A 16,764-nucleotide genomic window follows, 5' to 3' on the forward strand; every position below is an offset into this window, starting at 1 on the left:
TAGTTTGGCGCCAGAGGTAGATTCCTAAGGGAGGAGGAGATAGGAGCTCCTTGGCTTTACTGGCTACAGTGTCCGGCCTGGGCCAAAACCCTTTCAGTAATCTTACTGGTTTTGTCCCACATTGTACCTGCCTTTTGATTTTGTGTTGTGATTTTGTCCTATAAAATTTTCCTCTGCAAAGTATATGACAACCCATTTTTTGGGTCCCCTCCTGTCTCTCAGGAACTCTCTCTCTCTCTCTCTGTCTCTCTCTCTCTCTCTCAATAAATATTTCCTACTCTTAACTTCCACTGTTCGTTAGAATCATTCCTCAATGTCAGGGAACATGAACTCAGCATATCTGACATTTGCAGGTTGGGAGTTACATTTATCTCCCCCATATCAATGAGTCCTGGTAAACTCAGAGGTGACAGTTGACGTCTGTTGTTCCAGAAGCTCAGAGGCCCCACAGGCACAGATCTGGTGTCCTCGACATCTGGGAGCTAGCTGTGTGCACAGTGTGGAAGGGACCTCATGCCAATATGGTTAGCAGCTCCCAGCCAAGGCAAGAAAATGGGACCCCGCCCATCAAGTGACGGACTTCCTGGTTTATAGTCCATCTGCCATGGTGATCACCTTTGGACCACTTCACACTAAATCCACACACCGGTAATTATTCTTGGCAAGACCTAAAATTTTAATGATTTACAAATAAGAATTCAAAAGAGAACAGTGTGCACAAAACGGACAACCCTGAGGGCTCAAAAAAAAAAAAAATCCCCACCTCCCTTTTCCCTCATGAGGAACAGGCTTAAATCTAGGAAGTTTGCTGTACTGGCCTGTTACCACCTTGATCCAAGGAGTGAGGTTAATGGTAGGGTTTCAGCTTGCTGCATGGGGAGACTGGAGATGAAAATATCTTTGGCTTCCTGGCAGATGGAGAACCCAGACTCTCCCTCATTCCCAGCACTAACTGCCCAGGAATCTCCATGAAATGCATTCAGCCTCTATGTAGGCCATCTCCCTTCCCTAGAATTTAGAGCAACAGCACCTTCAACAGATAAACACTTTCGTTACAGGCAGCTGAGTTAGATAGAAATATTATAGGCAGTCAGACAGGGCTGGGCCCTCAAAGGAGCCTGTGCAGAAGACAGATGAGATGTCCTGCAACTGTGAGGGAGACAGACACCTCTGCTGTGGGTCAGACCTCAAGACAAAAGATAAATCAAATGCACCCACATACTTCCTAAGAACAAGCATCAGAACTGATATTCTAAATAGGTCCTTATTACCCTGAGGAAGCCAGGAGTCACCGTCCTAACCCGCTAGGGGAACAGTCACTGCTATGTATTCACGCTCACTTGCTACGTGACTTGCTTCCCCATTTGTCCCCGATTTAATCAATTTTACCTGAGCAATTAATCTTATTGGTTAACCATAGTTCTGTCCTTCCTCATGCCTACCTTGTGAATTCCCATGTTTGTCCCACCTTAGACCTGCCTCACTTTGTGGTTTTACTCTATACAATACCTAGAAAAGGCAGTCTTTGGCAACCCACTTGGGACCCCTTCTGTCTCTCTCTGTGACAGAAGCTTTCTTTCTCTCAATAAACAATTCTGCTCTTAACTCCATTGTTCCTCAAATTCATTCTTCAATTTTAGAGAACATGAACTGGCACCAGACATCTAGCAAGTTGGGAGTCTCTTTCCTCTATACCAGAAGGGCCTTCCAGGTAACCGGGCCTCTCACAGACAAGTTCTTCATTATTACATCATGGCAGACTGTGAGGCCTAAAAAGAGACACAAGCTCTCAATAAAAAGAAGCCAAAAACCTCCCAAGCGTGGCTCTGGCAGGAGACTCTCTAGGGAAGGTTAGGGAAAACAGCTCTGTCCCTGTCAGCCTTTCCTTTCCCAAAGGTAATAAGGTCCCCAAACGGCATCTGTCAGGGGACATCCATCCGTAAGTAGGAAACAGGAAGTCCCACCATAGAAGGAAGATGGAGTGTGGTATCCAGAGCAAGGCCCTGGCAGAAGAGGGCAAGCCTGGGCATGTTACCAGCCACTTAGGTTCAAACACACGGGCTCATCTGCCCACCACTGACCAAAGCAAAGGCCTTATATTTGAGTAAAAAGAAACTGGGGATTTTTTGAAGTCACTCTCCAAGGCCGTGGAGGGGCCCATTTGCCTCAAATCACCATCGCATCATTTACAGGGGAGCAACGATCTTTCATAGTAGGCTCAGGGAGGGCAGAAAGTACATCAAGACAATACAGACATTTGCTTTATCACTTCCAGTCACCTGCAGCTCATCCTCCTCTTTATTGTGGAAAAAAACCAGGCCCCTGGCTTCCTGGGGCTGGGACCTGCATATTCTGCCCCTTTTGGGGTGTTGACTATGTGCTCAGCAGGAGGAAGTTTGGAGAAGTTAACTGTTAAAAGTTTCGTTTTATAATGCCTTGTACAAGCAAAGATCACTTTGGGAAGCCTTGCCATGCCCTGGGGCTGCTGGGTGTGTTTACTTCTCTGTAAATGCTCTTCTCTATCCCCAGAGCCCAGCAACAGCTGTTAGTACAGGAGTTTTGTACAGTGAGCAGGTGAGAGCTCAAAGGCACCGCAAACATGTTACCTTTTTATTATGGAAACTTTCAAATGTACAAGAAAATTAGGAAACTCTTACAATGAACCCCCAACTTCAATAATTATCAACATGTCACTTGATGCAAGTTCAAGGCCAACCTAGGGTAATAACTTCAAGGCCAACCTGGACTACACAGCAAGAACTTGTTTTTTAAAAAAGTTAAAATGTTGGGCAAGATCTAGGGCATCTCCCATTGGGTCTTCCAGGGTGATTGACAATGCAATTGACATGGTGCTGAGTCAGGTCAGCTGTGCCTACTGCGCATGTCCTTTCCCATAATTCTCTCTTATAATTGGATTATATAGGAAGCTTTAGTGGGCTCCAACCAAAGAAACTTACTGTAGGTCATGCTGCCAGGTCTGGCCCGCATTCACCTTGGGATTTCCAATTCTCCAGGGTTTGCTGTCTTTTTCCTCTCCGCCTCCCCATGGTAGACCTCAGGGCAAAGGTCATGGGAGTTGGTCTGGGGTGTTGTCCAGATTCAGGTGAACAAAGGAGATGGTCCCATAACCCCAGTTGTACTATTATACCAGAAGGCCATTGTTTTATGGCTGTTGTGATTGTTGTTGTTTTGTTTTGTTTTGAGACAGGCCTTGTTATGTAGTTTAGGCTGCTCTTAAACTCATTATGTAGCCCAGGCTGAACTTTCGCTCACAGCAGTCCTCCTGCCTCAGCTTCCGGAGTGCTGCGACTACTACAGGTGTGCACCACCACACCCGGCACTAGAAGGCCTTTGTTTAGGAGTTGAACTTCTCCACTTAGCCCCAACAGACCAGACCAAACCAAACTGGAGCTGTCAGCGGCTAAAGAGGAACTTTTAGGAGATGGTCGGGGCAGAAGCTGCCTCTTTAAATGACTGACAATCTCTTCAATGTTGTTTTTCTGTTTCAGGTTAAGGACCTCCAGAGAAATTTTTTTAAAACCCAGTTCATATTATACAGAACTGTACAGTATTTCTTCCAGGTCACCTAGCATAGAACGCTGCTCATTATAATTTTACTATAATGTTAAATTCTTCGCCCTGAAGAGAAATCTCTCCATCCTCTTGTAAGATAACCAGAGAAAGAGCATGATCTGGAACTGGGCATGCGCGGGAGTGGCCCACAAAACTGCGTCTTTGTCTTCCTGAGCCTTCCTCACCTGCTACAAATAGTAAACTCACTCTTCTACCTCACTCACCTTCTTCTTCATTGTGTGCTAAATGCCACACAATCCGTGTTAAGTAGACAGATCGCAAAACAGACCAGATTTTCTTGAAAACAGATTACTAGTTTACTTGTCAGAATAACAAAAAGGTCCCTCTGCTTAACCTCTCACCAAAAGAAAAATAAAGTAACCTGATGCTAGCCAATCCACTTGTATTCTATTGTTCCGTTTCCTTGTTCCTGCTTTACAAAACCGGCTGGTCTACCTTTCACAGGTAGGGGCTCTCGTTCTATTTTGTGGACTGTAAACTGCCACAATTTATGAAAAGCCAATTAGAGCTGTAACTCCACATCTGTCGCTCTGTCTTGACAAATGCTACTAAACAGCATTTGGATTATCACACACACGACAGTCCTGGAGTTCAACCACACAAGCTACAGTTTTGAGCCAGCAGGTGGAGACACCCTGGTCTAGGACACCACCTGTACTGACAGTGAAGCGAACCGGCCTGCCCAACGCTGGAGCCAGAACACGAACCAGAAAGCAATCTGTCCTCCCGGCTGCCTAGTGAGTCTGGGACCCTGGCCTGGCCACCTTCCCCAGCCCTGGACCTGGGAGGGGGCGGGGAGAGGCCCAATCCGGAGGCTAGCGCGGCACTTCTGGGAGCGCAGTACGCCAAGTACGCAGCACGCCAGGTTCCAGGCAGTTGCCTGCAGCATACCGCGAGGAGGGAAACAAGGGCGGAGATGGCCCTGGGGTGTGGAGAAACCCTGCCTGGCAGGCGCGGGATCGGGAGCAGGAAGCCGCTCGGGATGCAGCAGGTGCAGCGGGGTGGCGTCCCGGGCACCGGGAGAGGTGAGTGTAGACTCGGGTACCCGCGCCGCTCCCTGCGGGAAGACAGTATTTTCTGGAAGAGGAGGAGACCCAGAACAGGACTGCATCGAGAGTTCGGGTCCGGGTCGTCGCAGGTCTGGAACGCGGGGAGTGGGATCTGGGGGCGGCGGGGGCGTGACCTCCGGCCCCTGGGAGCGCCGCGTGGAGCTCGGCGAGGGAGCGGTGGAAATCGCTGGCTCCGAGGCGAAGCCTGAGACAATCCCTGGAAGAGTGATTTGGCTGGTGGAGAAATGCTGGGCTGGAAGGGAGTCTCGAGGAAGAGGACAGTGGAGGTAGCGCCGAGCCTCGGGGACGCACTCCACGTTCCGCGTTCGGGAAGACGGACTAGAGCGGAGCCGGGGGCGAGGAGGAGCCTCCGGAGCCGCCAGCTAGGATGGGCGGGGGAGGGGAGGGAGCGCCTCCACAAAGCCAGGAGGTTGGTGCACCCACAAAGATCACCCAGGGCTGCCAAGCGCACCTGACCTCTAGCCGGCAGCAGAGCACGCCCTGGGCGGGGAGCACCAGTGCAGACAGACTACGGGCACGCGGAGCCCTAGGGCTTGGCTTTAAGGACGCTTTCGGGCGCGCGGGCCCTTTAAGACGGGGCCGGGGGCGTGTCAGGAAGTGAGCCATGGCCCCGCCCCGCCCGGGAGGCTTTCTCCGGCGTTCGGAGGCTGCGGGCAGAGCCCGGCTGCTGGCCTCGCCTCCCGCCCCTGCCGCGCCCCCGACCCCGCCCCAGCCCCTCTGACCGCCCTGCGACCCCTCTTCTCCCCACGCGCCCCCCACCCTGTGCTGTCCCTTTTCTCGCCCCTCCCCGTCCACTCCCCTCCTTTCTCCCTGCCCCTCCTCCCTACTAGGCCCCAGCCCCTAGTCCCCTCCGGGTCACCTCCGCCCCGGCCCCACCCGGAGCCCGCCTCCTCCTCCTGCGCTGCTCTCTTGCGCGCCTTCCTTTTGGGACCAAGCTGGCTGTGGAGCAGCCCTCCTGGGCTCATCCAAAGCAGAACTTCATCCCAGAGGAAGAAGGGCACTTAAGCCAACCCTGTTGACCCCTGAGGGCTGCACCTGCCCTGTGTCCCAGGGAGTGTTCTGGTCGTGGTGTGACCCAGCTCCTCTGCTGCCATGAACAGGGCACCCCTCAAGCGGTCCAGGATCCTGCACATGGCGCTGACGGGAGCCTCTGACCCCTCTGGAGAGGCTGAAGCAGACAGCGGGGAGAAGCCCTTCCTGCTGCGGGCCCTGCAGATCGCGCTGGTGGTCTCTCTATACTGGGTCACTTCCATCTCTATGGTGTTCCTCAACAAGTACCTGCTGGACAGCCCCTCCCTGCAGCTGGACGCCCCCATCTTTGTCACCTTCTATCAGTGCGTGGTGACTGTGGTGCTATGCAAGGGCCTCAGCGCTCTGGCCACCTGCTGCCCAGGCACCGTAGACTTCCCTGCCCTGCGCCTGGACCTCAGGGTGGCCCGCAGCGTCCTGCCTCTGTCCGTGGTCTTTATTGGCATGATCACCTTCAATAACCTCTGCCTCAAGTATGTCGGTGTGGCCTTCTACAACGTGGGCCGCTCGCTCACCACCGTCTTCAACGTGCTGCTGTCCTACCTGCTGCTCAAGCAGACCACCTCCCTCTACGCCCTACTCACCTGTGGCATCATAATCGGTGAGTGACTGTGGGGACAGGGCAGACATGGGAGTTGCAATCCTAAGGACAACCCTTCCAGGCATCTTTGGATGTCATCTGGCCCATCTTCCTTGGCTCAACAGTCATTCAAAGAAGAGCCTGGGCCCAGAGAGACTAGATAACCTGCTTCTGGTCAGCCAGCAGGTTAGGAACCCAGCCAGTAATAATCATAATAGTAATAATCATAATAGCAACAGCTACAGCCTAAGATGCTGACATTATTTTAAATGAGCTAGGCACCCATATCGTGACTCATATTAATGCAAATAATTCTCATAAGAAAGTGGAGTCACCATCTATAGTTTACAAAGTGAAAACCAAGGCCTGCAAAATTGAGTTACCTGTCTAAGAGCACAGAGCTCATCACTAGCTGAGCTGGAATCTGAATTCAAGCAGTCTTACCCCATACGTCGCTGACTTGGCCACTGTATCATGTTGCTTCCCAAGAGCTCAAGTGCCCTGGCTGCCTGTCCAGTTCTCTTTGTAGAGGACAGTACATCCTTCAGTAAACCCACCATCACCCTCTGGCCTTGCTGGCTCAGGGGAAAACCTGAGACCATGGCCTTAGCTGTCATCAGACTTATTCATCAGAAAATAAGAATTATTGAGAAGGACATTGTGCTAATCACCTCATATAGAACATCTTGCTCCAGAAGTCCTGCAGGTAGCAGCAGCCCTGTGGTCATCCCCAAATAAACTGAGGCTCAGAGTGATGAATTTACTTACCCACGGCCACATATCTAAGACCAGATTGGCCAGACTCCAGAACCTGACCTCTAACCACTGTGTAGAGTCCCACTGTCCAGTACACTGATCATATGCATATGTAAATTAATTACAATTAAATGCAGTTTTAAGGGCAGAGTTCCTTAGCTGCAAGTGTGATAACTTGATTTTGCTGCCACATTTCAGGTGCTCAGCACAGGTTCTGGACCTGTCTATCACTGGAAGGCACGCAGGGCAGCTCAGGTGCTGGGTGCTTCCCTCCATCCTCCTGGCCCTGGCCCGAGGAAGGTGATCTCTCTTTGTACCCGCTCAGCTTGCTCAGTACTGTGAAGTTTGTCTTAGGTGGCCTACACATTCTGCCTGGTATCTCTGAGTCCCAGGATAGGTGCACAGTTAAGGGAGAAGGGCCCATCCATGCCATCTGTTCTAAAAAACATTTGCCCTCTTGAGCAGCTGCTCAGTCTTTGACCCAACAGGGAGCAAAAAGAGGGCCAGAACAGAGTGCAAGGAGCTGGTGCTCCCCTGTTCGCTAGGGAGCTGGTCACCTCACCTCCTCTCTGCCTTCCCTGGAGATCCCAGGATCTCTATTTCAGTCCTGGTGGGAGGATTTGCATCCAAGGATGGGAAGCCACTAGGGAAACTGAGCCCAAGTCCAGAAATAAGCCAAGTAGCAGATGAAGAAGATAGCTTCTGTTGCTCCATGACCAGGCCCCTATCTGTGCCGGGTCCCCTTCCTTCCTCCTTGTGGTGAAGGTGGGCCTCAAGCTACTGCTCCTGGCCTCCCTTCTTGTCTGCCATGTCGTGTGCTACTGTTCAGGGCTCCCTCTGGCTGAGAGGCCCTCTAAGGTGTGGCACCTTGAGCTTAAGGTCCTTTCTGGAGTCAGAGGGCGGCTGGCAGCTGGGCTGGGTGCCCTGGCTCAGTAGGGTGTACAGGGACCCTGCCAGGACTCAGGGAATGGCTGCTTGCTGAGTGCCACCAGTGCAGTAGATACCTTGTCCGCTTCTGAGGCAGGGCCTCACCATGCTGCCTGGGTTGGCCTGAACTCCTCCTGCCTCATCCTCCAGAGCAGTTGATACTACAGGTATATACCACTGTGTCTGGCTTCCTGTTTCCTGTATTATTTCAGCCACCTCCAGAAAATCACTCATTCATTCATTCATTCACCAGCACTTCATCGGAGGCTAAGTGCTTGCCAGGCCCTGTGCCTGGGGACACAAGCTTGGAAAGGATACAGCCCTGGAGGGCAGGGAATGGAGTGTGGTGGCAGTGACAGTTACACTTAAGGGGAAGGGCTGTGACGGGGCACAGAAGGCGCTGGGAGAACACGGGAGGTGATACAGGGGAAGTGAATGTCACCTCCAACCTGCTAGGTATCCAGTACACAAGCTCCTGTCCCCCAGCTTGGGGAGTGAATGCGGAGGAGCAACGGAGGTTAAGGGCAGGAGATTTGCCAGGGAGAGACAGCTCCCGACAGACAGGAAGGGACCCAGAGAGTGGGTTGCCGTGCACTCCACTTACCAAGGGGGTTTATAGAGACAAAATCAAGAGTTGGGTCCAAAGTCATGATCAAGCCAGAGGTTACTACAAGTATAGTGGCTTAGTCACAAAATAGCAAGTGTACACTGATGACGTCATTAACGTTGATCCATAATCTATAGTCTTAGCTTTAGTGGGTTTTAGTGGGTGGGAGAGGAGGACCCACCCCTAGTGAAATCATGGTTTATGTACAGGGAACTCTCACGAGGGTGGTACCAGTGTCATCAAGCTTGCAGTCATCCCTGAGGGAAGTACGTGACACTGTGGTGGGCAATCTAGGCAGCCTTTCTGGAGTGGGTGCCATGTGGGTGTAGGGGGCGAGGCGAGGATGAGGATGTTCTGGCAAAAGGAAGGGCACACGCAGTGTGCTGGGCCACAGCAAGCCTCACGGTCAGGCCGCACAGTGTCCTCCACACAGAGGGACTGGGACAGCCCAGTGGAATGGGCCCAATTTTCCCTAAGGCAGTGAGGAGCCTCGTGAGACTCTTCAATAGGGTAGAAGCCAGGAGGAAGAGCAGTTGGTTGCAAGGTGTGAAGTAGATTGGCTGGTGTGCAGATTAAGAAAGTAGCTCAGTTTTTTACAGATAAAGGAAATTGGAGCTCAGAGAGGTTATGTAATTCCTCTTAGGCCACTCAGCTTGACTGGAGACCACATCTAACAGCAAAGCTTTTCCCATATTCCCGCTATCCCATATTGCTGGACCTATGACAGGAGGTGTAATGGATAAAACTCAGCTCCTGCCTTCTGGGACACCAGGCTGTCACTGTGCACAGGAGCCTCGCAGGCCAAGGCTGGCGAGGAGTTCCGTGGAAGCACAGGCAGTGAGAGTCCGAGAAGGTCTGGGCACTAGGATTACTGGGAAAGAAACTCCCCACCCCCGAGAAGTCAGCTTTGACCTTGAAGCATGAGTAAAAACTTCCTGGGAAGGAGACAGATGTTTCTTGTTGTAGATATAAAGAAGGACACAGCCCCAGGGTGAGAATCGGGGAGATTCGCAGGGCATGGTGGCACATGATTATAATCCCAGCACTGGGGGAGAGGCTGAGTCAGGAGGATCACAGAAAGTTCAAGGTCAGTTTGAGCTATAGTGAGCCCAAGTTCAACCAGAACTATGTAGCAAGATCCTGCCCCCAAAAAGGAGGGGAAGTGGAGGGTGACTCGGGGTGATCACAGAACAAAGGGCCGCAAGGGTGCAGGAAGCCAGCGTGCTGGGCACAGCCGGAATGCAAATTGGCAGCAGGCAGTGGGGAACCGTGGGGGCTCCTTGAGCAGAACATGAACTAAGAGTAGGTTCCAAGGCCACAAGAGAGTCTAACCTGGTGTGATGAAATCTATGGGAGAAGAAGCCAAGGCTTAGAGACCATGTCACTTGCCCAGCGTGGTCTTCACCGCAACTGTCACACGTCCTGCAGAATACAGTCACTTCCCAGACGCCCCAGGCCAGCCCAGCACCCCATGCTGTTCCACGGTGCTCATCACAGTGACTGCAGCTGTAATGAAAGAAGGGTCGGGAAGTGGCTTGGCTGGGCGTCTTCCCTCGGCGAGGGCAGAGGCTGGACAGGATGGTGAGGGTCGCAGTGCACTAGCTGTGAGCTTTGGTATCACTTTTGTCTCTCTCCTCCCCTTCTCCCTGCTGCAGGTGGCTTCTGGCTGGGTGTGGACCAGGAAGGGGCTGAGGGTACTCTGTCTCTGCTGGGCACTGTCTTCGGGGTACTGGCTAGCCTCTGTGTGTCGCTCAATGCCATCTATACCAAGAAGGTGCTCCCGGCCGTGGACAACAGCATCTGGCGCCTGACCTTCTACAACAACATCAACGCCTGCGTCCTCTTTCTGCCGCTGCTCCTGCTGCTCGGGGAGCTCCGGACGCTCTGGAGCTTTGCCCACCTTGGCAGTGCCCACTTCTGGGGGATGATGACACTGGGCGGCCTGTTTGGCTTCGCCATCGGCTATGTGACAGGACTGCAGATCAAATTCACCAGCCCGCTGACCCACAACGTGTCGGGCACAGCCAAGGCCTGCTTCCAGACGGTGCTGGCCGTCCTATACTACGAGGAGACCAAGAGCTTCCTCTGGTGGACCAGCAACCTGATGGTGCTGGGCGGCTCCTCCGCGTACACCTGGGTCCGGGGCTGGGAGATGAAGAAGGTTCAGGAGGACCCCAGCCCCAGAGAGGACGAGAAGAGCACCGTGGGGGTGTGAGTGCCTGTGGGAGCCCAGGGAGAAGTCCCAGGTGGCGCTGCAGCGGCACAGAAGGCTGTCCCTGTGGCCAGAGGGTGGCATGGGTCAGAGTGGGCATTGTTTACAGACCTGATGGAAACGCTGTGGCAGGAGGGGGAGCCGATGTTTGAAAGCAATGTCAGGAAGTTGCCAAACCTGTCTCTGTCCCAGACCTGTTTCTGGAACACCCCACCGTGCAGAGCACCCCCTCCCGCCCCTCCCAAGGCCTGTCTACCTCCACTTCACCTCCGAGTTTGGACCAGGCAGCATTGGTGAAGTGAAGCCTTCGCTTATTCTCAGGGGACATGGGGTGTGACCCCATCACAGCCAACCGAAGGGGACTGAGACACCCCTGGCCCTGGGCAGACAGCATGGCTTTGACCCCAGCCTGCTGCACTGGGGGGAAAATTCGGGCTGACTGAGGAGACACACCAGTGTCCCCTCTCCTCTGCCCTGACAAGTGGATTAGAATCACTTGTACCCATGACTGACCGTCGCACCCACTGGGAAGGAAGTAGATCAAAGTACCCTTCCTCTGCACCCTATGTTTGTGGTTTTAAAACGGGGGAGCTACATCTTTTACAGGCTAAGTAGAGTCCTGAACCCCTTCCCCAACCCAGTGACCTTGCCACAGCCCCTTGGGTCTCTAGGACCTGACGCAGCCACCTGGCTCAGGTGCCACCCTCTGGAAGCAGAGCTTGGGAGCTGGTTCTCCCCACTCTGCCTCCCCCAGAGCCTCTGTCTCAGGTGCTCAGCCCCTCACTTCTGGTTCTGAGCCTCTTCCATGATGAAGTAATAAACACATTTCCCTTCCTCAGTGAGATTGGGGCTGAAAGAAACTACTTGTCCCAAGCCTTAGTCCCCTAGGCTCCTGTAGCGAAATACCAGACACGGGTGTGACGAGGCAGAAGCTGGGTTCTCACATCCCTGAAGGCTGCAAATCCAAAATCAAGGCCCAGGGCACTGGGCAGAGTCTTCTCTGAGTCCTCAGTGGTAGAAGCACAGACACCTCCCTCAGGTCTCTTCCAAATCAGCACAAACTCCATGAGGCTTCCCCTCTGTCACCCAGGCACCTCCAAAGGCCCCACTTTCTCGAGGGCGAGGACTCCAAAGTGGGGCGACACAAACATTCAGGCCACAGCACTCCTCTGTCAGCCTCTGTGCCTCAGGGCGGCTTTCACTCCACTGTCCCTTCTGTCAGACGCTTTGTGCCTCCCATCTGGGATGGTTTCTGATGTTTTTAGTCCTTGTAGTAAAAACTGGGGAGAGTGGATCTTCTGCTCCCCACAATCCCAGGCGATTTCAGTGAAGTCACTGGGGCCTGATGCCCCATGCTGTGTGTGATTTAATAAAAAGCCAGAGGAAATAAAAAGAGGAAGACATCCTGTGTGTGTGGACTGAGTGAAGGGTCGCAGGGCCGGAAAGTGTTTCCAGGGAGAAGCTGGGGGTCTCTCCAGGTGGGAACATGGAGAGAGCCTGCCTGCCCGTGAGCTGGAGTCTCTGGGGACACCTGATCCATCAAATCCAGGGCTGTTTCCTGGGGCAGGCGGCCAGACTTCTGGTTTCATTTCAGTACCAGCTGCTACCTACCAGGTGCTTGCCTGGGACTGGATGATGCTGAGTGCTGAATGTACTAGTTTGTCACAGCCTCCCATGCAGCTTGAGGGAGGGCTGCCACTGGTCACTCATTTTATAAAAGGTGACTCAGGAAGGAACAACAGAACTCAGAGGTCTCCGTCTTCCACAGCGCCCTTCCCAAGACCCAGCATTCCTTTGAGCACCTGCGAGCCAGGGGCTATATTAATACAAACCCCTGTCTTCGGGATCCTGGAGTCCAGGCTGACCTCAGGACTTGTCTGACCAATGGAATGCAAACAGAAGTGGCCATTCCAGAGCTTCTGCTTCTCCCATGAGCCATCTGGAAAGCATGAGACAGCCACAGGAAGAGGCCACGAGGAGGAGACTCACGACAGGTGACTATAGGGATAAATGAAGCCACACAAGTGTCCTCAGGTAAGGCCAGCAGAACCTCCCAGCCAATCTACAAAAGCTGCAGAGACTGCAACTTGTTCCAAGCCTCTAAATTTTGGGGTAACATACTCAAAAAATGCTGTTTGTCATCAAACTTGTCTAGGGCCCTTATTTTGCAATTGAAAAAGCAAAGGCCCAGCAAAGCTAAAGGAGGTCACAGAGCAAATTAGTGGCTGAGCCTACAGTGGAATGTGTGTCTTCTGATCCTAATCTAAGATGCTCTCTGCTTGTTTAAGGTCATGGAGCTGATTAGCTGTTAAAATTATTATTTTAATTAAGCAACCACAAACTTTACCAGCTGTTAGGCACTGTGGAAAGTCTTTTGCAAATATTATTTCATTCAATGCTCATAACTAGCATATATGAGTACTTTACCATCCCCCAGATCACAGATGAGAAACTGAGGCACAGAAAGACTGAATAATTTGTCCAAGGTCACACAGCTGGTCCAAAGTAACAAAACTAGAAGTCAAACCCAGTTAATCTGTCTTTCCACCATAAGACCATGTTGCTTCCCTGTGATACAAATTGATTACTTTTCTGTTATCATAATAATCCCACAACGTAAGCAAAGGTGAGAATATCTAGAGATGAAATGAGCTGGGCTTCAGGTGGTACACACCTGTAATCCCGCTACTTGGGAGGCTGAGGCAGGAAGATTGCTGTGAGTTTGAAGCTATCCTGAACTATATAGTAAAATTCTGTCTTAAAAAAAAAGCCTAAGATTAGAATCAAAAGATCCAGACCCAAAGCATGTAACCTCTTAATGAGTCAACACACTTGAAACTTAGAAAACCGTGTCCCCAAAGAACCCCATGACTTGCCTAATACATTAACAACAAGACAGTATTCATCTGTCTAATTTGTTTCCCACAATACTGTATGGGTAGAAAAGCTGCCTGTTGTGGCTTGAATGTGTCCCCCAAAATTCACGCATGGCAAACTTCATCCCCCATACAGCAATGCTAGGAAGTAGGAACAGTTCCAGTCACAAGGGTCCCACACTCATTAAAGGGTTATGTCATTATCGTAGGGGTTTGTCCACTATTTTTGGAAATAGACTTGTGTGTGTGTGTGTGTGTGTGTGTGTGGTCCTGAGGATTGAACCCAGGGTCTTCACACTAAGCTACATCTCAACCCTTTCTAAAAAAATTTTTTTAGATTAAAAGTATTTTCTGTGAAGTTCTCGCTAAGTCACTAGATGACCCAGGCTGGGCTCAAACTCACCATCTCCTGCCCCAGCCTCCCAGAGTGCTGAGATGACAGGCTATGGGGGTAGGTTTCGTACAAAAGCAAATTCAGGCTCCACTTATGCCCGCTCCCTGCACCTCTGGCCCTCGCCCCCGCTGGCCCTTGACCTTGAACTCCAAGCCTTGAGAACTGTAAGGAAGAAGCCTCCGCCCTTTCCGAATCAGCCTAGGTTATTTTGCCACAACAGCAGCCACAGACAAGCCCGCTGTCGTTCCCCACGCAGCCCTCACCGCACACCTTGGCTTCTGTGAAAGGACTAAATTTAGGAGCTGAATCCTAAATGGGACCTGAAATGGGGACACAGAGCTTGTGGTGCAGAAGCAGCTGGCCCAGGGGTGCCGCAGGCTTAGGAGGCTGTGCGTGGGTGTGAGGAGGGAGGGGAATGAGGGACACAGGGGTCGCCGGCAGCCTGGCCCTGACAGCAAGTGGGGCATCGCGGACCCAGGAAGCCACACTCCACCCCAGACACATCGCCAGCCTGAGCCTCAGTGGAGCCTCACAGAGCCAAGGTGACAGGGTGATGGGGCAGAACCAGGACTAGAATCACCCAGAACCTCCTCCCAGGCCAGCACCCTCTCCACTGAGCAGAGCAATGATAATAATATATTAAAGAATTAATAATATATTAAAGAATCCCACCCCTGGAGAGGCTGAGGCAGGAGAATGGCTCTGGCACACAAAGTGGGCTCCCTCCCCGCACAGTGGGAACCTGAGTACACTAAATGGCAACCAGGCCATCAGGGACAACAGATCTCTGGCCCAAAACTTTTGCAACACACAGGCCTAGGGGCCACCCTGCCTCTGCTGCATTGACCCAGAAGAGCCAGAACTTGGGCAATGACTAGAAAATTCCTACCCTGCATCACCTGCATCACCACTTCCAGCCTACATCTGTATCTAGTGAGCTCCCTGTGCCAACTCTCCCATAGCAGCACCCCAAACTCCACTTCCTGCTCAGTCTCTGCTGGCTCCCAGGTAAGTGACAGTGGCTAAATCTCTTGCTGTACAAGCATGGCCTCTGTAAGTTCCCATTTGGGTAGCAAATAAAGGCCAGAGAACCCAACCAAAGGCCCAAATTTCCAAATCTTCCAAACCCTGCTGAGCCTGGCCCAATCTGTACGTCTGGTTTTGCATTTCAACCTCAGGTTTTGGAGTCTACTGGCCCTCACTTGGAATCTGTGCTAGTCAGATTTCTACCACAATAAAAAATAATTAACTGACAAAGGGCTTACTGTTTTGGAAAGTTCAGATTATTTTGGCTTACAGTTTTGGAGATTTCAGTCCATGATCTATTGCCCTAGTTGTTTTTGGACCTGTGGCCAGGCAGCACATTATGGTGGGCAAAACCTCAAGGACAGGAAGGAAAAGAGAAAGGAGGAACTGTGATCCCACAATCCCCTTCAAGGCCACACCCCTCCATGACCCAAAGGCCTCCCACTAGGCCCCGCCCCTTTTAGGCTCCACCACTCCCAATGACACCTCCAATACATGGGCCTCCGGGAGACATTTAAGGTTCACACTGTAACAGAATCTCAGCTCTGTGGACCGAGTAAATTTGCAGGAGCAAAATCATACTACCTAAGCCTCAGTTTCCCAGCTACTTCCAAACTGCATGCCCACAGAAAGTGACTTGACATCTCTAGTCCTAGTTGCCTAGTCTGTAGTGAGGATGGTGATCACTGCTATTTCACAGGGCAGTGCCATCACTAGATGAGCTAATGCTGCTCGCATGCCTGGCACACTGTCTGGTCCACAAGCAGTAGGTCATTGGGTGGAAGTTCACAGCAGAAGGAATGGTGAGACCCTGTCCTTCTGCCTCATGGTCTGGTGGATCAGCTCTGGGCCCTTCAGGGCAGCTTTTAGTCTGCTGCATGAGAGAAGCCTCACTAGCAGGAGCTGGAGATGCCTGGGTACTTCTGCTACATTCATTCTTGCTGCCGTCCTCTGCTAAATGCATCTACATTATAACCTGGCATAGTGGCACACACCTATAGTCCTAGCACTCTGGGAGGCTGAGGCAGGAGGATCACCATGAATTCGAGGCCATCCTGGGCTATATATGAGACCTTGTCTCACTGGGCCTCCTTGTTTCTCTGAGGTTCTAGGATATTAGCCAATCTCAGGGAAGATGATATTCATTTATCATGGGAGCGAATTCCTAGTGACAGCACTGCTGGGACAACCAGTTGTATAAATGAGGAGAGTCAGGTGAAGACTGGCAGTGAAGAGGACAAGGAGCCACCACTTGACTCCCAACACTGTTGCCATTTGGTCAAGTGGCCTTGTCTTTTTCCTTTTTGTGTTGCTATAACAAAGTACCTGATGCTGGAAAATGCATAAAGAAAAGAAGTTCATTTGTCTCATGAATCTGGTGGGTTAAAAATCCAAACAGCTAGTATTTGTCAAGAGCCTCCCTGTTCTGTCACCACATGATTGGTGAGGTCACATGCAAGAATGGCAGTGTACAAGAGGTCACACGGCAAGGGAGAAAGCAAGAGATAGGGAAGGGCAAGGCACTGTTGCAAAACCCATCACTCTCACAAGAACTAACCCACTTCCCGGAGACCCAACCCACTCCACGGGACCAGCACTGATCCCGTTACCAGAGTAGCCATGAGCCACTCAAATGTCCCATCACTTTTCAGTATCATTCACTGGGGACCAAGCATCCAGGACACAAACCAAA

General features: G+C 51.8%; 1 protein-coding gene across 5 annotated transcripts; it reads left to right on the forward strand.

The window, feature by feature from the left end:
- Positions 1-4,193: 4,193 nt before the first annotated feature.
- On the forward strand, positions 4,194-12,178 carry Slc35c1 (solute carrier family 35 member C1). Of its 5 annotated transcripts, none has more exons than XM_063227820.1 (4): positions 4,194-4,331; positions 5,765-6,294; positions 7,228-7,329; positions 10,219-12,178. In XM_063227820.1, the coding sequence occupies exons 2-4, from the start codon at positions 5,796-5,798 to the stop codon at positions 10,776-10,778; spliced, it is 1,161 nt and encodes a 386-aa protein (XP_063083890.1). In that variant the 5' UTR covers positions 4,194-4,331; positions 5,765-5,795; the 3' UTR covers positions 10,779-12,178. The 5 variants fall into 5 exon arrangements, with proteins under 5 accessions (XP_063083890.1, XP_063083891.1, XP_063083889.1 ...); XM_063227821.1 differs by lacking the exon at positions 4,194-4,331 and adding an exon at positions 4,492-4,619; XM_063227819.1 differs by lacking the exon at positions 4,194-4,331 and adding an exon at positions 4,809-4,930.
- The last annotated feature ends 4,586 nt before the right edge of the window (positions 12,179-16,764 follow it).

Source organism: Cavia porcellus, unplaced genomic scaffold, assembly GCF_034190915.1.
Source record: "Cavia porcellus strain 051 isolate PalLab524CR breed Dunkin Hartley unplaced genomic scaffold, mCavPor4.1 scaffold_17, whole genome shotgun sequence".
Classification (NCBI taxonomy): Eukaryota; Metazoa; Chordata; class Mammalia; order Rodentia; family Caviidae; genus Cavia; species Cavia porcellus.